This window comes from Takifugu flavidus, chromosome 5 (genome assembly GCF_003711565.1).
Source record: "Takifugu flavidus isolate HTHZ2018 chromosome 5, ASM371156v2, whole genome shotgun sequence".
Lineage (NCBI taxonomy): Eukaryota > Metazoa > Chordata > Actinopteri > Tetraodontiformes > Tetraodontidae > Takifugu > Takifugu flavidus.
In genome coordinates this window covers 5905420-5921932 of record NC_079524.1, presented here as the reverse complement: position 1 = coordinate 5921932, position 16513 = coordinate 5905420, and the positions used below count along the sequence as shown (strand labels likewise).

General features: G+C 40.8%; 1 protein-coding gene across 1 annotated transcript; it reads right to left on the bottom strand.

The window, feature by feature from the left end:
* Positions 1–43: 43 nt before the first annotated feature.
* Positions 44–15462, bottom strand: zgc:63587 (uncharacterized protein LOC393431 homolog). Its single transcript, XM_057033484.1, has 12 exons — positions 15314–15462; positions 12346–12398; positions 11912–12011; positions 11719–11805; positions 11293–11416; positions 10722–10856; positions 10480–10597; positions 2589–2690; positions 2359–2504; positions 2143–2226; positions 1987–2044; positions 44–1024 (listed from the first exon to the last, which is right to left on the bottom strand). The coding sequence occupies exons 2-12, from the start codon at positions 12370–12372 to the stop codon at positions 959–961; spliced, it is 1047 nt and encodes a 348-aa protein (XP_056889464.1). The 5' UTR covers positions 12373–12398; positions 15314–15462; the 3' UTR covers positions 44–958.
* Between the last annotated feature and the right edge of the window lie 1051 nt (positions 15463–16513).

Below are 16513 nucleotides of genomic sequence, written 5' to 3'. Positions count from 1 at the left end.
ATTTCAACTTGTTTATTGAGCATATAAAACACAAACACAAATGTTGTTTGTCTTAAGTTTTATTTCAGAGATAAAAAAAAATGATGCCCTAAAAAGCAGTCTTTGTTGAAGTGTTTACCTCACAGTGACCCAATTTAAAAGCATTACATATTAATGATATAGTAATATTAGGTGGGGCAGCCCACGTACAGTATGATGAATAAGTGCACATGTTACAGAAAGATATTTTTATTACATCTAATGACATCAACAAAATAAAAAGGTCAGATATTAAATGAAGTAGCCTGTATTTGGGACCAAATTTACATTCCTGTACCTCACGTAGTTAAATGTTTAACACACTAACAGTTTAAGCGGCTTGAAAGTATCGATATCTTATGAAATTGTCTTTAGCAATGAGCTATTTGGCTTGAGACCATGGTTACCCTTCAAAGTTTCAACTATAATGCCTCTTAAATGATAAAAAAAACTAAGCGAGGGAGGAAAATTTCCAAAAATGCATAATTTTTTGTAAAAAGGTTAGTATACATGCAAAAATAATGTACCATTATTGCAGGAAAGCAGCTTTAAAAAGTGCTGCTGTGATCAAAGATGACATAACCTGATGTATCAATGATTATCATTAAAAGACAGAACTGACTGAGACACTTTACCCTGTTCCACCTGGTGAATTATTATAAAATAATTCAATAATTCAATTCAATTCACTTTGATGTACATGTGAATTTTCAAAAAGGTCTTGAAAACATGAAGAAAGAGAACATCAGCGATAAGCTCCAGAACAGCTGATGGATGGATTTTTCTGGAGCAGAAACAGTGTTGTGATGATGCGCTCCTGAACACGTGGAGGGATGGATGAATGTGGAAGGACCAGGTGAGCGAGTGTGTATGCAGACATGCGTGTGGGTGTGGCGAACAGGTCGGGGAGAAATAACGTGTTTCTGTCCTGCACCAACTCTCACTCGTCTGATTTCATCTTCATCTGGGCCTGCATCTGAGCGATCATCTCCTGCATGCGCCTCAGCTAGGGAGAGAAAAGAAATCAAAATAACATGTTATCTTCTCCAGTAAAACTATTTTGTTGTAGATATAGAATTCCATTACTATCTTACAAAACACATTGATGCTTTTATTCAGAGTTGCACCTGGACAACAAAAATTGTCTATTGTTATACACAAATGGTGAGTAAAGGATAAATAATTATGTCACCAAAATATATAAAAAATACAAATGCAGGTACATCACTTGTGTTTTGGAACCCATCTTTATCTAAAGGTGAGGCTTTTTGTTATCTAGCTCCATCTTCCGGCGGAAACAGAAAACTACAACTTCACTTCCTTAAAATTTTCAAATCTATTGGCTGGAAAGAACACTCACAAAAATACAGAAACACTTAAGTATTTAAATAAACAAGATTTAACCATAAAAAAAAGAAATCAACCAATTTTTGAACTGCAAAAAAAAAAACCCAAAACGTCATTGAGTGGTGAGAATTTTTTTGTTATTTTACAGAATATGTAACAATTCCAATTGTTAAAATATAATACCAATAAATTATATATGAAACATTATTTAAAAAATGATGTATAATTGTATGAGCACATATTGTGCATATATAATTAAAATGTAAGTGGGGGGAGTCCAAAGCCATAACAACATTGCAGTAAATGGATAATCATGACTAGAGCTTTTGTTTTTCAGGTTTTTGGACATTTCCTAAAATAAATAATAACAGGTTTAGGGTTAGGGTTAGAACATAGGACAGAAATGATTCCATATCCTGTATATGCACATTGTTAACAAAGAGCTTTAGCAGTGTGATGCACCCTCATCTCTTGGTGCTCTATTCCCAAAGGTAAACAAAAATGGTCATCACTGAAGAAATTATAGTTTCCCATTAATTCTTTCATGCAATTTCCAGACGCTTAAGTCATTTTTATTGTTTTTGCTGTTTATTTTGACTGCTGATACACTTGTGTTCCTACCTCAGCCTCCTTCTGAAGGAGAATCTGGTCTTTATCCATCACATCCTCATCCGCAGCTCTGTAAAATAAATAAATAAATAAATGAATAAATAAAAATCAAGATTTTTTTCAAAAGCAGCTTATCTCATGTATGTGTGAGATACATTCATGGCTCACCTGCCCGTTCTTTTAAGCCTCTCTGACCGGAAGTTCTCGTAATGCAGATCTTGAGTCACCTCCTGGAGATCCTGCATGTGAGTACTGCAAACGGACAAACGTGCAGTCAGTTATTTAGCCACTAGGGGGCGACAGAGCACAGCACTCAGACTCACTGGAGTTTAGATCTTGGCAAACGCCTGTCAACACCTAACAGCCATTGGTTTGAACACTTACACAAGCATGGTGCGCAGTTTGAGGAAGTCATTGTGTTCTGGGTTCTCCACTTCTACCACTCCCCAGGGGTACAGACGCCCTCGGATCTTCTTTCCTTTCACCTCAATCAATTGGTTGGAGCCAATCACAGCAAAGGGAATGCTGGCCTGAAAAAGACACATAAGGTCAGACATCAGACTTGTTCTCCCATCCACTTTTCATGCATGCTGGTGCATCAGGGGGTCTCTCACCTTCAGGACCCTGGTCTGCTCTTTGAACTCCTCATCCTCGTCAGAGTCGGCGTCGGGCAGCTGGTAGATCCTGATCCCGTGCTCTGCAATCTCATCCAGGATCTGATGATGGAAAACAGAGACAGGATGAAATGATGGGGGTCATGACCTGGCTGTGATCTCCTGTGACACTCTACTGCACACAAACCGACTCTGGAAGTTTTTCAAGGATTTAAACCTCATACAAATCATCAATGGAGAAAAGACACTAATTAAAAACTGAAGCATATTCAGCATCACAAATGAAGATCCCAGACCCTGATACATATGTTTCATTTCCAGAAGAGAAGCAACTGTTGTGAGTTTAATGTAAATGCCAGATGTGAGCGTGTGTATCAATGTCCTCTCTTAACCTTATAGTCCATGATTAGTGCTAATAAGATGCTGTCTCTACTAGGAGGCAAAAAAATACATAAATAAGATGTAGGCGCTTATATTAAACTCTTAAAATGATACAGGCTGGTTACTCATTTCACCCGTAAACAGAAGTTTAGATAAAGGTACAGACTAATGGGAGGGTGAGTGAGTGGCTGTTGTTGCTGCAGCACATTTAATTAAAGCCCCCTGTGGAGGCAAGGAAGGGTGAGACAGAGAGGGGAGACAGGTGAAAACTAATAACAACCTGTGTGTGTTTTAAGTTCTGAAGGAATGTGAAGTTCACAGCCTATTTTCTGAGTCATTTCTGGAAACAAAGGCGCTTTCTTCCCCTGTACCTCAGGGACAGATGGTAATATTTATTATTCTAAGCATCAAAGCTGAGTTTTTTCTTTTGTTTTCCTGAGAACACAATTTTGGGTCAACAATGCAACCTTATGTAATGGAGCCAAAAAAGTCAAGTGCAGTTTTCCGGTCTTTTTGGGGGGACTTTCATGTGCTGTACTGTACACCAGGACAGTGGTTAGTCGCGCGGGCGACTGGGAAGTGAGCAGAGGTTTTCCTATAGGGACAGCCCCTGTTGGAGCTGTTGTTATGGCTGTCGCTTGTTTTCTCAGCCAGCTCTGAGCCACAGAGCATCTGAAACACTGTGTGTGTGCATGTGTGTGTGTGGAATACTGGGTATTGTTGTAAGGAGGATCTAAAAACAAACAGGCTTTGCAGGACTCAGAGGACGGCGTGACACGGGGCCAGGGGCTCCTGTTCCTTCATTCACTGGCTCACAATTTATAGTTCTGTCAATATAGAGGCTGGACAAACATCATTCTGACAGAGCCCGGCTAAAAGAAAATCTGGACTCGGTGTGAAAATAAACATGGATGACAATAGCAGGAAAAAACTAAAGTAAACTGCAGTTCCACGCAAATACAAAATTCAGAGTAAATGCAAATGCAGCAAAACACAAACTAAAAGAGTTTATCTTTGAAAAAAAAAAACATGCAGTCATGGCCTGACTTTGAGTCTTGTTATCACCTGTTTAGCCTTCATGAGCCCAAAGCTGCAAAATAACAGTTCACTACAAGTATTTTCTTTCATAATATGTGCTTTGTACAGCCTGACACCTGTAATAAAAACATCTGGGGGATCACCAGGTGTCAACATCACGGCCTGTTCCAAATCCCAGTTGTCTCCTGCTGATTTACTGTACACAATGTGGACCTTAATCCCTAACGTTACACCAGATGCTCCACCTCCTCCTCTGCACGGTGTGTTGTTGTTGGCAAAGGATATTGGCAGCTGAAACCTTTCGATTTTATTGCCATCGTGCACACAAATGCATGCGCACACACACAATTACATGTGTAAATCTCCTACAATATAGAAAAGCATGTATCAAAGGTGTAAACATGGAGGATGGTATGCACAGAAAGAAAAAAAGCAGGTGAATCATGTCAGACATGTGTTCCATTCCAGGCTGGGCATTAGGGTGGGGGGGGTGGGGGGTTATAGGTTAGGCTGAGGTTATATTATTAAACACACCAATGTGGTCAGGAGCAGCCCAAATATAGAACACACAGACAAGGCTACAGTATATATAGATATAATTATATAGATAAAGTCACGGCTAAGCGTGTCTTGCTAATGCTGCACAGCAGTTATAACCAAACCCACCAATCACAATGAAGCCGGGTGCAAACACATCATTACAGGGATGAAAAGTCTCGTGGCGTCAACCCGGAGAGTGAATAATATTTTGGTGTTTTGCTCTCATATGGAATCCCACAAAAATATGAGCGACTCGAACGTCCGTTAAGCAAAGACACTTTCTGGAGAAACAAACAGCAAGTTTAAAAAGGACTAAAATGCATTTTTAAAAAGGGACGGCGGTGCAGGCCAACATTCATTACATGACCACCCAATTGTACAGTAGACTATTGATATGAAACTCCAACAGGGAACAATACTTGGAAGTACAAACATGTAACAGAGCATTCCTGGGAAATTAACTGCTTAGGAAAAAAAACATTGGCAAAAGAGTCAAACTGAATCTTGATATCAATGAACAATGATTGACAAGAGCTAGGCTCTCCATGACTAGCACATTTATACAACATTTATGTAACCTCAGAGCTGCCTTCCAGTTTCTGAGGGGCCGTCTGAGTTCAATAAGTCACCACTGTTGTTCGAAATGTGATTTATCAGATTCTAAAAGTGGTGTCACAATGAAAAACTCTCATATGACAGAAAATTCCCAAAACTGTCACTGATTTAAAGAGGAAAGTCCTAGATGCCAGGATCTTAACGTGAAACAATCGCAACGTTCCTGAATGTCTGATTATGTCTACATAACACGCTAGTCAAGAAAAAGGACAGGCTCACTCTGTATCGTCTCCAAGTCCAGTCTGTTCCCCTCGAAACGACTTTGAAAATCCCTTCAGGTCCGCAGCTCAGGCCAAACACTGCTTTTTAAAACAGTGGTCGCAGTTTAACATACAAGTTTTCTGTGCAAACACGGCTTCGTCTTACCTGGGTCATAGGGAGAGTGAAGTTTCTTTAACGGTAAAATGGGGGCGAAATAATCATATTTGCTGATCGTATCGGGAAACATTTCCAAGTGCAGCTCCAGTGTAAATCTATTCCGGTTCGGAACGCACCTGAGAAAATGAAACCCTGGGAGATCTGGTGAATTCTAGCTCCTCAGCCAAAGAAAATAAGTCAAATGTTATTTATGGAAAGATATATGGCTCCGTCCCATGTCAAATAAAATCCAAACTCAAGCGTGCTCCAGATCTCATCAAGGGCAAGAATGGTAGGGAGCTATTTAAGCAAAATAAAGACCTCAAAATAAAGACCGTCCAACAAAAGTGAATCATCTTTATTTAAAAGGCTCCCGGGGGTATCAGTGTGGGTCTTAGGTAAATCTACCAACAGTGGGAAACATTTACATGGACGGAATAGCACAGAGAATTACATCACTATCATAACTAGAAAAAACCCAAAACTAATACTTCAATCAACTGGAATACCTTCAATGACTTGATGAGCTATGACAGAGATATCTGAGTTGTCCTCCTTCAATGGTGATTCAACTGAAATGCAAGCAGCTCGTTTTATGTTGTTATTGTGACTTGTGCCAAAAACACCCAGAACTTGTGTGTGTTCATGTAGGAGGAGCAGGTGCTCCAGTATCCTCTCCTCCTGTAATGGAGTTGATGAACATAAAAATAACTGCAGTACCAGTAGAAGATATACAGCAAAGGTAGGAGTAATACAGGGTTACATAACTGAGTAGGTTGCTATATGATAGAAGCCCTCTGACCCTCTGGAGAACATCACTACATCTAATGAGCTCTTCTTTGGTCTGTCAACAGTTCCTGGAAATTTCATTAAACTCTGGCTGTAACTTTTGAGTTATGTTGTTAACACACAGACCTTATTTAGTAGTTAACCAGCAACAGACACACTAAAACAAAAAGGCTGATTTCTACAACAGCACATTCTTTTTAAAGTTAATCTGCCCACTCCAATGTGTATAAGAACAAATCTCTCCGGTAGGAAAGGTCAGGCCTTCTGTTGCCTGCAGAGTCTCAGGGGGATGACGGAGCCCCAATAATACCTGATCTGAGGGGGGCTGGAGGGATTTAGAACTCATACTGATGCCCAGCATAGAAAAAACGAACACAGTAGCCACCTGTTGCCTAATCTGGTGTCAGAGGAAGGTAAGCACAAGGAACAAGTGGGCTGATCTTTCCACCTTAAAGTGAAACCAGCCAAAGGACACCTCATAAAAGCTGTCAAGGCAACAGAAGGGACAGATGTACTGGAAAGTGGTGGGGTGATGGCATCATATGAGTAACTGATCAAAAGTCACTGGCACACACACCACCCACGCCTCTATTGTCTGGGCTTAGCTTAAGTACAGTTCAGACCACCCACGACTCCTGCGGATCAGAGTGCACGAGGAGGAACGATCAACCTATTCATTTAATCTTGCCTAAAAGTGAGACTGGAAAAAGGACAGTTTGTAAAATTTCAATTAAACGTCGGATCTTGTGACTTGGTCTGCTAATCAAAAGGGTCTCGAGACATAAAAGTCACTCATTACCAGCCTGACAAAGTCCGGAAGGGCCACCTTTCAGGTTGGCCCTCGAACAAGGAAACGAGCAGTTTGCTCACTGTTGCTGGCTTTGACTTTCTTCACTGTGAACTGATGATTGTGTGTAAAGAGCTGCTCATTCGGTGAGGAAAAGGGCATATTTATTGTTTCAAAACCTGCAGAGACATGAAATAAGCCTGGTACAATGATCACTGGAGGGTAGAAAAATAAATATGTGTGCGTGTTTAAAACACCGGCAGGAAAGGGACTGGATTAAGCTGACCTGGGGCCAGTAAAGCAGAAATGAGGTAATCGCCACTTGCTCTTTAATCATGTGCCACCAGCATAGTTATAAGACAAAAGGAAGCTAAACGTGAAACTCTGCCTCACACTTTCCCTTTCTAATGTGTTCCAACGGGGCCGTAAAGATGGTTCACACTGCACGACTGTGACAACCTGAACACTACGAAAACTGTGGCCGGGGGTGAAATATGGTGGTGGGGGGAGGGGAATAAAGGGCTGGGGGGCAGGATGGAGTGACTGTCCAGAGGCTGCAGGGGAAAGACAACAGGAGAACTGAGAGGAGAAGTGAAGCGGGGGAAGATGTTTTGTTTCCCGCCCTGCGCGAGAACAAGTGTGCAGCTGGGTTCCCCAACCATCTCCAGATTAATGAGACCCACTTTAAATATCAAACAAAGGTTTTAAGACTATTACATGCTTCAGTATAACTTTTGGTTCCGGCTGCTAGCACACACAAAATAAATGAACTTATGAGGGAGAAACACACAGGTGTATAAAATGTGGATCTTTCTTTATGCCATGTTTCATGCGTTTAATTTTCCCCACGACTCATTGTCATTTTTTAGCATCTTTAATAGCACTAAACTGGTGCAGGACCCAACAGTATTTAGCTTTTAAAAAGTCATTGTTAACCTCTTTAGATGCTTTTAAATAAATCCAGTATCTGAAATACTTCAAGAGAAAAACAACTCTGCACTTTTCAAACTGTTGACGATTCCAAATTTCACATTTGGAAACAGCAAAACATGGGAACTCGCTGCTATGAATTAGCTGAAAAGAATTAGATGGCACTTTCATCTTAGTAAAGACAAACGATTTCATTTATTTGAGGAGTTGGAATCTTTTATGGAAAACACCCTCCGAGCAAAAGAAGACAGGTTCAGTGTTTTATTAGAATTCCAGTCTAAACCAACTATGTGCTGTCTACCTTCAAACTGAAAACAACCCAGTGACGGAGTTTGAGACTAAAACCCGACACAGGATATGAGTGCAAGGTTCCAGACTGAGAAGATAAGTCCCTCAATATACCCTCCTCAGGGAAACTTATGAGGTGGAGACCAAAGCGACCCCAGTAAAGGAAATTGGCATGCAAGCAAATTAAATTAAAAAAAAGCAAAGACACAAAGAAGGAGAGGAAGAAAGTGCGAGGCAGCTGTGAGGCACTGTGAGAGTAGGAAGGACTGCGACAGGCGAGCAGAACTAAGGGGATGAACACTGGTTTGTTAACCAGCCCAGAGAGGCAGCCGGATGTGTCCTGTATGCAGAGCAGTTTAAACACATTCAAAGGAGCCGTTATCCCAACAGTGAAGCCACTGCACAGAGAGACAAGCAGCTCCAAGGATGATAAAGTAACAGGGCAAAATAAGCAAAGGAGGGCTGTGGGAGAAATGCTGGGAGTTACAGCATCCATCATCCTCCAGCACTTTGTTTTCAGGCAGTTTCTTGGCTGCTGCCACGCTGACCTCAAAGGAAGGTCTGCTACCCTGTGCTGGACTGAATGGCTGGACTCAGGCACGTACACCAAAGAGCCACTTCACCTAATCTGATCAAACAAAACAAATACACCAGCCATACGCTGTATATTTGTTCTCATGAGAGACACTTGAGGGGTGAATGAGCAGTGCTGTAAGATGTCGACAATGATTGCGTTTCCATGCTAACAGCAAACTGTGATGAAATTAAAGAAGAGAGTTCATCTAAAGACGTGAAAATGCCACTGCGGACACGCCGACTGACGTGATGTTGCCATTTTCTATAGACGGAACGATTTAAAATGATGGTGCTGGATGAGAACTTAGTTTCACTTGTGAGTCCGTCTAAATGTCTTTACAACTGGCAAAAATTGCTTACTACTGTGTTTGTTTTAAAGAAGGTCCAGGAAAATGACTAAATAAAGAGCTATTGTGTTGATTTACAGCATAATTATCTTCACAAACAAACAGGCAAATCCAAAAAAGCACGCCCCAAAATGTGACTTCGAATTAGATAGTATTCCCCCTTCGGGAACATGTGATGCCTTTTTAATTGTGTGGAAGATATTTCCTGACAATAACGATCAGGATAATAATCAGGAACTATCATGAGACAGACTCAAACTAAATTAGGCAGTTATCTGTTTCACGAGCACACGACAAATAAAGGCATGAAGTTTAGAACAGCTAGAATCTTCTATTTTATTTCATGCTATTTTTTGTTGTTCATGTTCCCATCAGATTGTGGTTAATGGAGATGATAAACTGTGGAGGTCTGTCCATTCTGTTGAACTTTGTAGTTAATTGTTGCCTTTCCTGAAGTGGTGGGAAACGTCTGTAAGGGGAGCATTTACAAAAGAATGCGAACAAATCCAGCCGCAGAGATAATGAAGACAGTCCAGCAGCAATGAGGTCAGATTGAAGCGATACCGTTACAACAGCTATTGCTGATACTGACATGAGAGGCAAAATATATTTTTGGTAACAAACTCCGCAGAGCAGAATGATGTTCTGTTCATTAAGGACAATCATTAAAGGAATTTCACCTTTGAAGCCTGCGGCTTTACATACCGGCTGTATTACTAAGTAAGAGAAGGTAGCCGCTGTGGGAGCTCTAGAACAGCGACTCTAAGGTGCTGCTTCAGCAAATTCAAGCAATGTGACAGTGGGAGCCCTCGACAATGTGGACTCGCTGCTCAAGGGAACCGTGCAGCGTTAGACTCCTGTCAGCCTGACGCCGTGCCAGACCACCGGCCCTGAGACCTGAATGGGAGTCGGGTGGGAGGTCTTGGCTTGCATGGGCAGGTGGGGGGACAAGCTGACTTCCAATTAAAAACACAGCAAAGTGGTCTGAACCAAAAAAGTGATTTGTAACAAGAGCCCATTGTCTACCCAGACTGTAGTGCAAGTGTAGCAAAAGATTCATGGATTATGAAACAACAAATTAAAAATGACTTATTTTTTTTATCAAGTGGATTAAATAAACAGAAAATGCCAAAGGCTAACTATGATCTGTGAGTATTTATGTGTTCCATTAGCAACACTGAACTACTAATAGATGAAAGAATTAGCAAAAAGCCACGCATTGAAGTGTTTGCATCACGCTCACCCTTCTCTTCAGACGATCCCTCTCCCTCAGCGTGAGCGTGTCAGCCTTGGCAATGACTGGAACTATGTTCACTTTGCTGTGGATGGCCTTCATGAACTCCACATCCAGGGGCTTTAAACTAGACAGATAAAACATCATGGAAAGAAAAGTAAAGGGTGATTATTGGCATGGGAGTTAGGAGAGTTTGAGGATAAATGACAAAATCGTCCCCTTCAGCTCAGTACTGACGTCTGTACACTCACCCATGTCCAAATGGAGATATGAAGTAGAAACAGCAGTGCACCCTGTTGTCCACAATGTGCCTTCGGTTCAACCCGCTCTCATCGTGAAGATATCGCTCAAACTGATTGTCAATGTACTGGATGATGGTCTTGAAACTGGATGACAGACACAGGAAGACATTTAAATCGTTATATGGGGGCAAACGCTCATTAATAATGTTTTGTTGTATATATAGCCCTTCCGGACTCTGTCAATGCTGATTTGGGACTATTTGTCCTTTCCTTTAATGATTAATTTAATTATTTTGAAGATGATTATAGACAGATTTAGGAAATTCTAATCATATGTGAACTAACACTGAGTCGTTCTTGGCAGCCTTAACTTGCAAAAGGAGATGATTGACAGAATGCAGAAATAGACTAAAGACTACATTTGAACCACAATAAGAGGATCCACACACACAGACACGCGTCAGCAATTCAGACATGTTGAATCCAGTGGGAGGAGAGGTAAGAAATAGGGAGTCTGAGGCAAATTTTGAGAGAGCACAGAAGTAGGAGGATGAGTGTGTGTAGTAGCTCAGAAACACACCAGTCCTGACTATTGATGGCGTCGCCGTATCCGGGTGTGTCAACCACGGTCAGGCGAAGCTTAACTCCTCTCTCTTCTATCTCCACAGTCGATGCCTCAATCTGTACAGTTCTCTCAATCTTCTCTGTGAGGTGGAAGTACAAAAAAATCATAAGGGTGGAGTCTGGAAACATACACATCCTGAGGAAGCGAGACGGAACTGACACGAGTAAATAAGCAGGTTAAACAGCAGCACGGAACATGATGGATACGCCTTGAAATGAAATATACAGTCGCATCTTTACAGTAGCTGCAGAAAATGAGCAGAGAGGCTCTACGAGTCATTTCAAAATCAAAACAAAGCTAATCTAAGTCAAGTCATACGGATTTGGCTGTATTTTAGGATTTAGAGATGTTCTCAAAATTGCTCTGTGTGAGGGCGTTTACCTGCGGCACCAGGGATGTAACGTTCTGGGTAGAGATCGGTGAGAAACAGGCTGTTTATTAGTGTCGATTTTCCCAACCCAGACTCCCCTGAACCAAAACAAGTGACAGAAAATTCATTTAGAGGATTATAAAGCATCCAATCATAAACCAGCAAAGACAACATAAAGCCTAAAATCAACGAGAGGCCACCCACCTACCACCATCAGGGTAAATTCAAACCCCTTTTTTACTGATTTTCTGTGCACTTGGTTTGGGAGATTGGCAAATCCGACATAGCCTGCAGCATCTGGGAACTGCAGAGCACAGAGACATATTTGTATAAAGACCAGAGCATGACCGTAAGATCAACAGGTCATCCATTTCTGAGCATTAACCAGAGATTTTCATCATTTTATGAACTTAATGTGCAAAAGAACATAAAAGTAAGATTGATGAGGATTTACATTGATGAGAAATTCCAACAGGCAATAAACTGCATACTTGTATTTATACAGGATATCCTCCCTGGATGCCTGTGCAAGCGTGTGTGCACGAGATTACAAATACCATTTGTCTTAATCACCAGTACTTTATTAGAAAGCCCTCTCCTCTACTCAATGTCACAGTGATGTTTACTTCCACACTCACCTTCCCTTTATCACCAGACTGAGACATCGCTGCTGCTGCCCTGAGAGACTCTTCTGAAATAAAGATAATTAAAAAGAAAAGATAATGTGTGGAGGTCATTAGCCTCTGATAAATCATAAACATTTGAGAGAAAACGCAATCCTGCTTAATTGGTTTAAACAAATCACGCCAGGCTGATGATGAATGAGCCAAGGACGCGCCGGCTCAAACCTGGTTGTCGGATCAAAGAAATTTGCAATGCTTTAAAAAGGAATTTACAAGGAATTTAAAAAAAAAAAAATTAAAATATGACTTCTTGGCTAGTCCAGTAAAGTAAAAACAAACCCTATTGCACAAGTTATTTATATTAATGCTGACTCAAATTAAGAGCAGAGCTACAACACTAGCGAGTCGGATGATGAAATATAACAAAGGTTAATAAAGAGCAACAAGGACCATGCTTGTTCCCAGGGTCTCATTAAACTACTACGCTCAGCCCTCTGCACCATCCTATGACCTTCGGTAGACGAAAGAGCAACAAGCATGCTGGATTTATGAGGAACAGACTGAGTGAGCAGGAAGCACAGGCTCCGGTTTATCACCAGCTCACTGGATGGCTGGAGTGTGAGAAAGAGGCAGAGATGCACTCTGCTTATGTAAAATCAGCTGAGAAACCTTAATGAGCCCCCACAAAATACATGATGGTGGACTCTTGCAGGACCCTTCCCCAATGGTTGCATCTCTCAGATGTGGGCCCCGTTTCACCACATGAAAGTAGACAAAGATCTCCGATACTGGTTTCATCAAGCCTAAACTGTGAACAATGGGTGTTTATCCCGCTGGTTCCTGAAACCTTTCCTACACAGGCGGCAGTGGAGGGAACACGTGCCTGGTCCTACCCAGACCTCCGGCACCACCGATCACATCTGCCCAGCAGTGCGACGGAACAATAATTTAGGAAAATGCCAGGTTATGAACCGGAGAAGTAAAAGGTAAACCCAGAAGTAGTAGGACCAGGACGAGCACTTTTCATACTCTCATAATTCAAAAATAAGGAACAGAAGAACCCCGTTTGTAGATAAAACACTAAAATCTCACTAAAATGTGATGGAAGAAGGTGAAATGTTAGAATAACAGTGTAATAATATCTGCGCTAAATCCCGCCAAAGGCAGTAAAATATGCGCTTTCATTAATGAGCATCTGAATCATTTTTGTAACAGACAGACACCCTCCCCAAATGGTGTGCTTTGACTGGCTCTGTGGGAACCAACATTGTTCCAGCAGCAGATTAATTAATGGTTCCAAGATCATGCTTGTAATATCACAAAGACAACACTACAGGACAGGCAAGCAGCAAGCAGGAGGTTCAGTTCTATAATGCTCTCTTATTAATGGCCATTTAATCAGCCGCGCTGCTAAACTGCTTACACACACAAACCTGTTAGCACACTTAATGTCAGGGAGATTACACAGTTTGGGCCAAACAGGAAAAATGTTGCCTTGCTAATACCAAGTTTCTTGGCATGTAAAGCATTTACTGTTGAATTATTGGCTGGCAAAAAGCCATGAAAGGGCAGCAGAGCAAGAAGAACTATTCACCTTCCTGCCAAGCAATATCAAGGTCCTACACAGACCCTCTTCATGGATTCAACTCTTTTACTGGAAACACTGATTTGGTCATTACATGTGATGGAGAGATGCTGAAAATGGTGGCAACACAAATAAACATGAAATTATCAGCAACACATAATAGCAACATGGGCCAAAGTACTTCTGGGCAGACTATGATGGGTAAAGATGATTTTTTTTCATGAAATATTTTTACAAAATAATCTGGAATGGGTGTTTCCACACAAAGGTGCTGTATATTATTGAAGTATGCCATCATTTAAACCAGTACCATAACAGTTGAGCCACACTTGGGTCTGTCAGTGTAAATCAAGTTTTGTTTTTCCATTATCACCATGGTGCAAAAACAGGAGGAAATATCCCCCCTGGAGTGAGACAGATTCCGTCCCTTGCACAATACTGGTGGACAGAGTTTAAGAGATGATGTCAAAGGAAGTGGAAAGGTCAGAGAGCGGTGAAGGTGCCAGATCAGATGCTTCAGACATCTTTCAAAGATGTGTTTTAGTTACGATAACCAGCCGAACCGTCAAGTCGGATAGCAAGTTCGGATGTTTAGGAACTATGGAGTTCAGCTGCCGCCCCGAGATTATATTTTGCATAATCTTCTAAAATGATCAGCATTCAACAAGAAAGGAAGTGAAAAATGCATGTTTTTACAAAGTCAATAACAAGATGGATGATAATTCTTCAATAGTGGCACCAAGCCACGTCTTAGACACATGAGATGATGGAATTGTTTCCACCGTTATTGTTAATTTGTCCAGACACAAAATATATTTTGTGGAAATGCGGTTTCTACTCAAAGGCTGGGAATAAATCAAATGATAAGTATGAAAGGGCGTTGCAGGAAGTTTATGAAAGGTGTTGTTAGTCGAGATTTTATAAGACTGCAGAAAATCTGTAAAGATTTTAAGCATTAATGTTGTTTAGAATGTGTAGATAGATATATGTTAATTAGACAAAAAGAATGCAACATTAAAAAAAAGCTTTATTATAAGCCAGAGGAGAGTAACATGTGTACAGGCCTGTTACATTTCTACCACACCCAGTCGGTCAAACACTGACCAACTTCACCGAACAGCAATTGGAACTTATGTGGACGTAGCCTGGTTCACTGTAGTACACCTGGGAAATTGATTCAAGCCTTTTAAAACTGTTTTATAATTCGATTTTTCGGAGCAACACAGCACTAAAACTTTGTTAGCGCTACATGTCAAACTTCCCCAGTTGTTACTGCGACTGGTGTCATGTTGCCCGCTAACGCTCTGCTAACCCTCCGGACCGACTTTGGCCACTTTACCCATTTCATTCACGCAATAAAGCAGTCAGAAAGGAACTGAACACCGAGAGAAGCCTTACCTCGACTTAAATGTGATATATTGTTGATAGTGGGGGGGTTTTATCCTTGTCGCTGTCCCAGCCCAGGAAGGGAAACCCGGAAACTGTCCCAGTGGGACCGCCTCGTTCCCTGAAGCTTTTTTTTCTTAGCGCCGGTCTTGGACGCCATTAGGGCTCGAAGGTCAGAGCAACTCCCCGTCCGCAACTATTCCTCCTCGGATCCAACATGGCTGCCAATGTGTTACAGTTTCTCTAACGTAGCCTTTCTTGAATTGTATTATTCATGACTCTTCACCAAAATGTTTTTGGTAGTGAGATCAGACAAAATGTTTTTTGTTTTTTTTACATGACTACAAGCATTAGACAGCTTTGTAATTTCTCAATAAACTCATATAAATTATCAGAAAGTAAACTGTCTAAAATGTGATTTGAATTAATACTTAACACAATCTTGGGCCCGTTTGTATTAAGGAAATTCTATAATTGTTGCATTTGAATTAAGTTAAAGCTTTATAAATTACTTCCTCACTCCCCCATATTCATTATTTAGATTTGAATTAATATGTCCCCAGAAGTAAGTAATAACTAATCACATAGGTGTTACATAAATAATTGTAATAAAAGAAATAAAAGTGTAATAAATTAATGTATATTACCTGACTAATGTCAAAAGCTTTATAATTCCAGTGTTATGACATTTTTATTTCACCTGCAGAATAAAAAAATCCCGAAAATACTCAAATAAATATAGCCTATCAATAATATCTTAATATATATATCTATAATATTAGACTTTTTTTTATTTTGACTGCGCAATCCCCCCCCCCCCACACACACACACACATTTTTTTGCTGTGAAAATAAAGTTTCTTCCAGTTCTTCCATTTTGTAATGGTTATTATTCTTATGATTGTGACTGTTGAGGGTCAAAATTATTGCATTTAATAGACTGATGCTGTCTTCCTAAATTAATAATTTTGGCATTAAGATGAAAACATTCACTTTGGTTTTATTAAAATGTATGTGTTATGATTCATCCAACTGCAATTTAGCTCCATTCAGCCTCCTCGACCCCCACCCCCCTTCTTATTCATTGTAAATAACTGTTCAAACGCACAATTACTCTGTACCGCTTTATTCGGCCGCACAATTTCCCTGCGTTGTTATTGGTCCCTTGAGGATGCGGCCACCGCTGATTGGAGGAAAGTTTTCTTGCCCCCA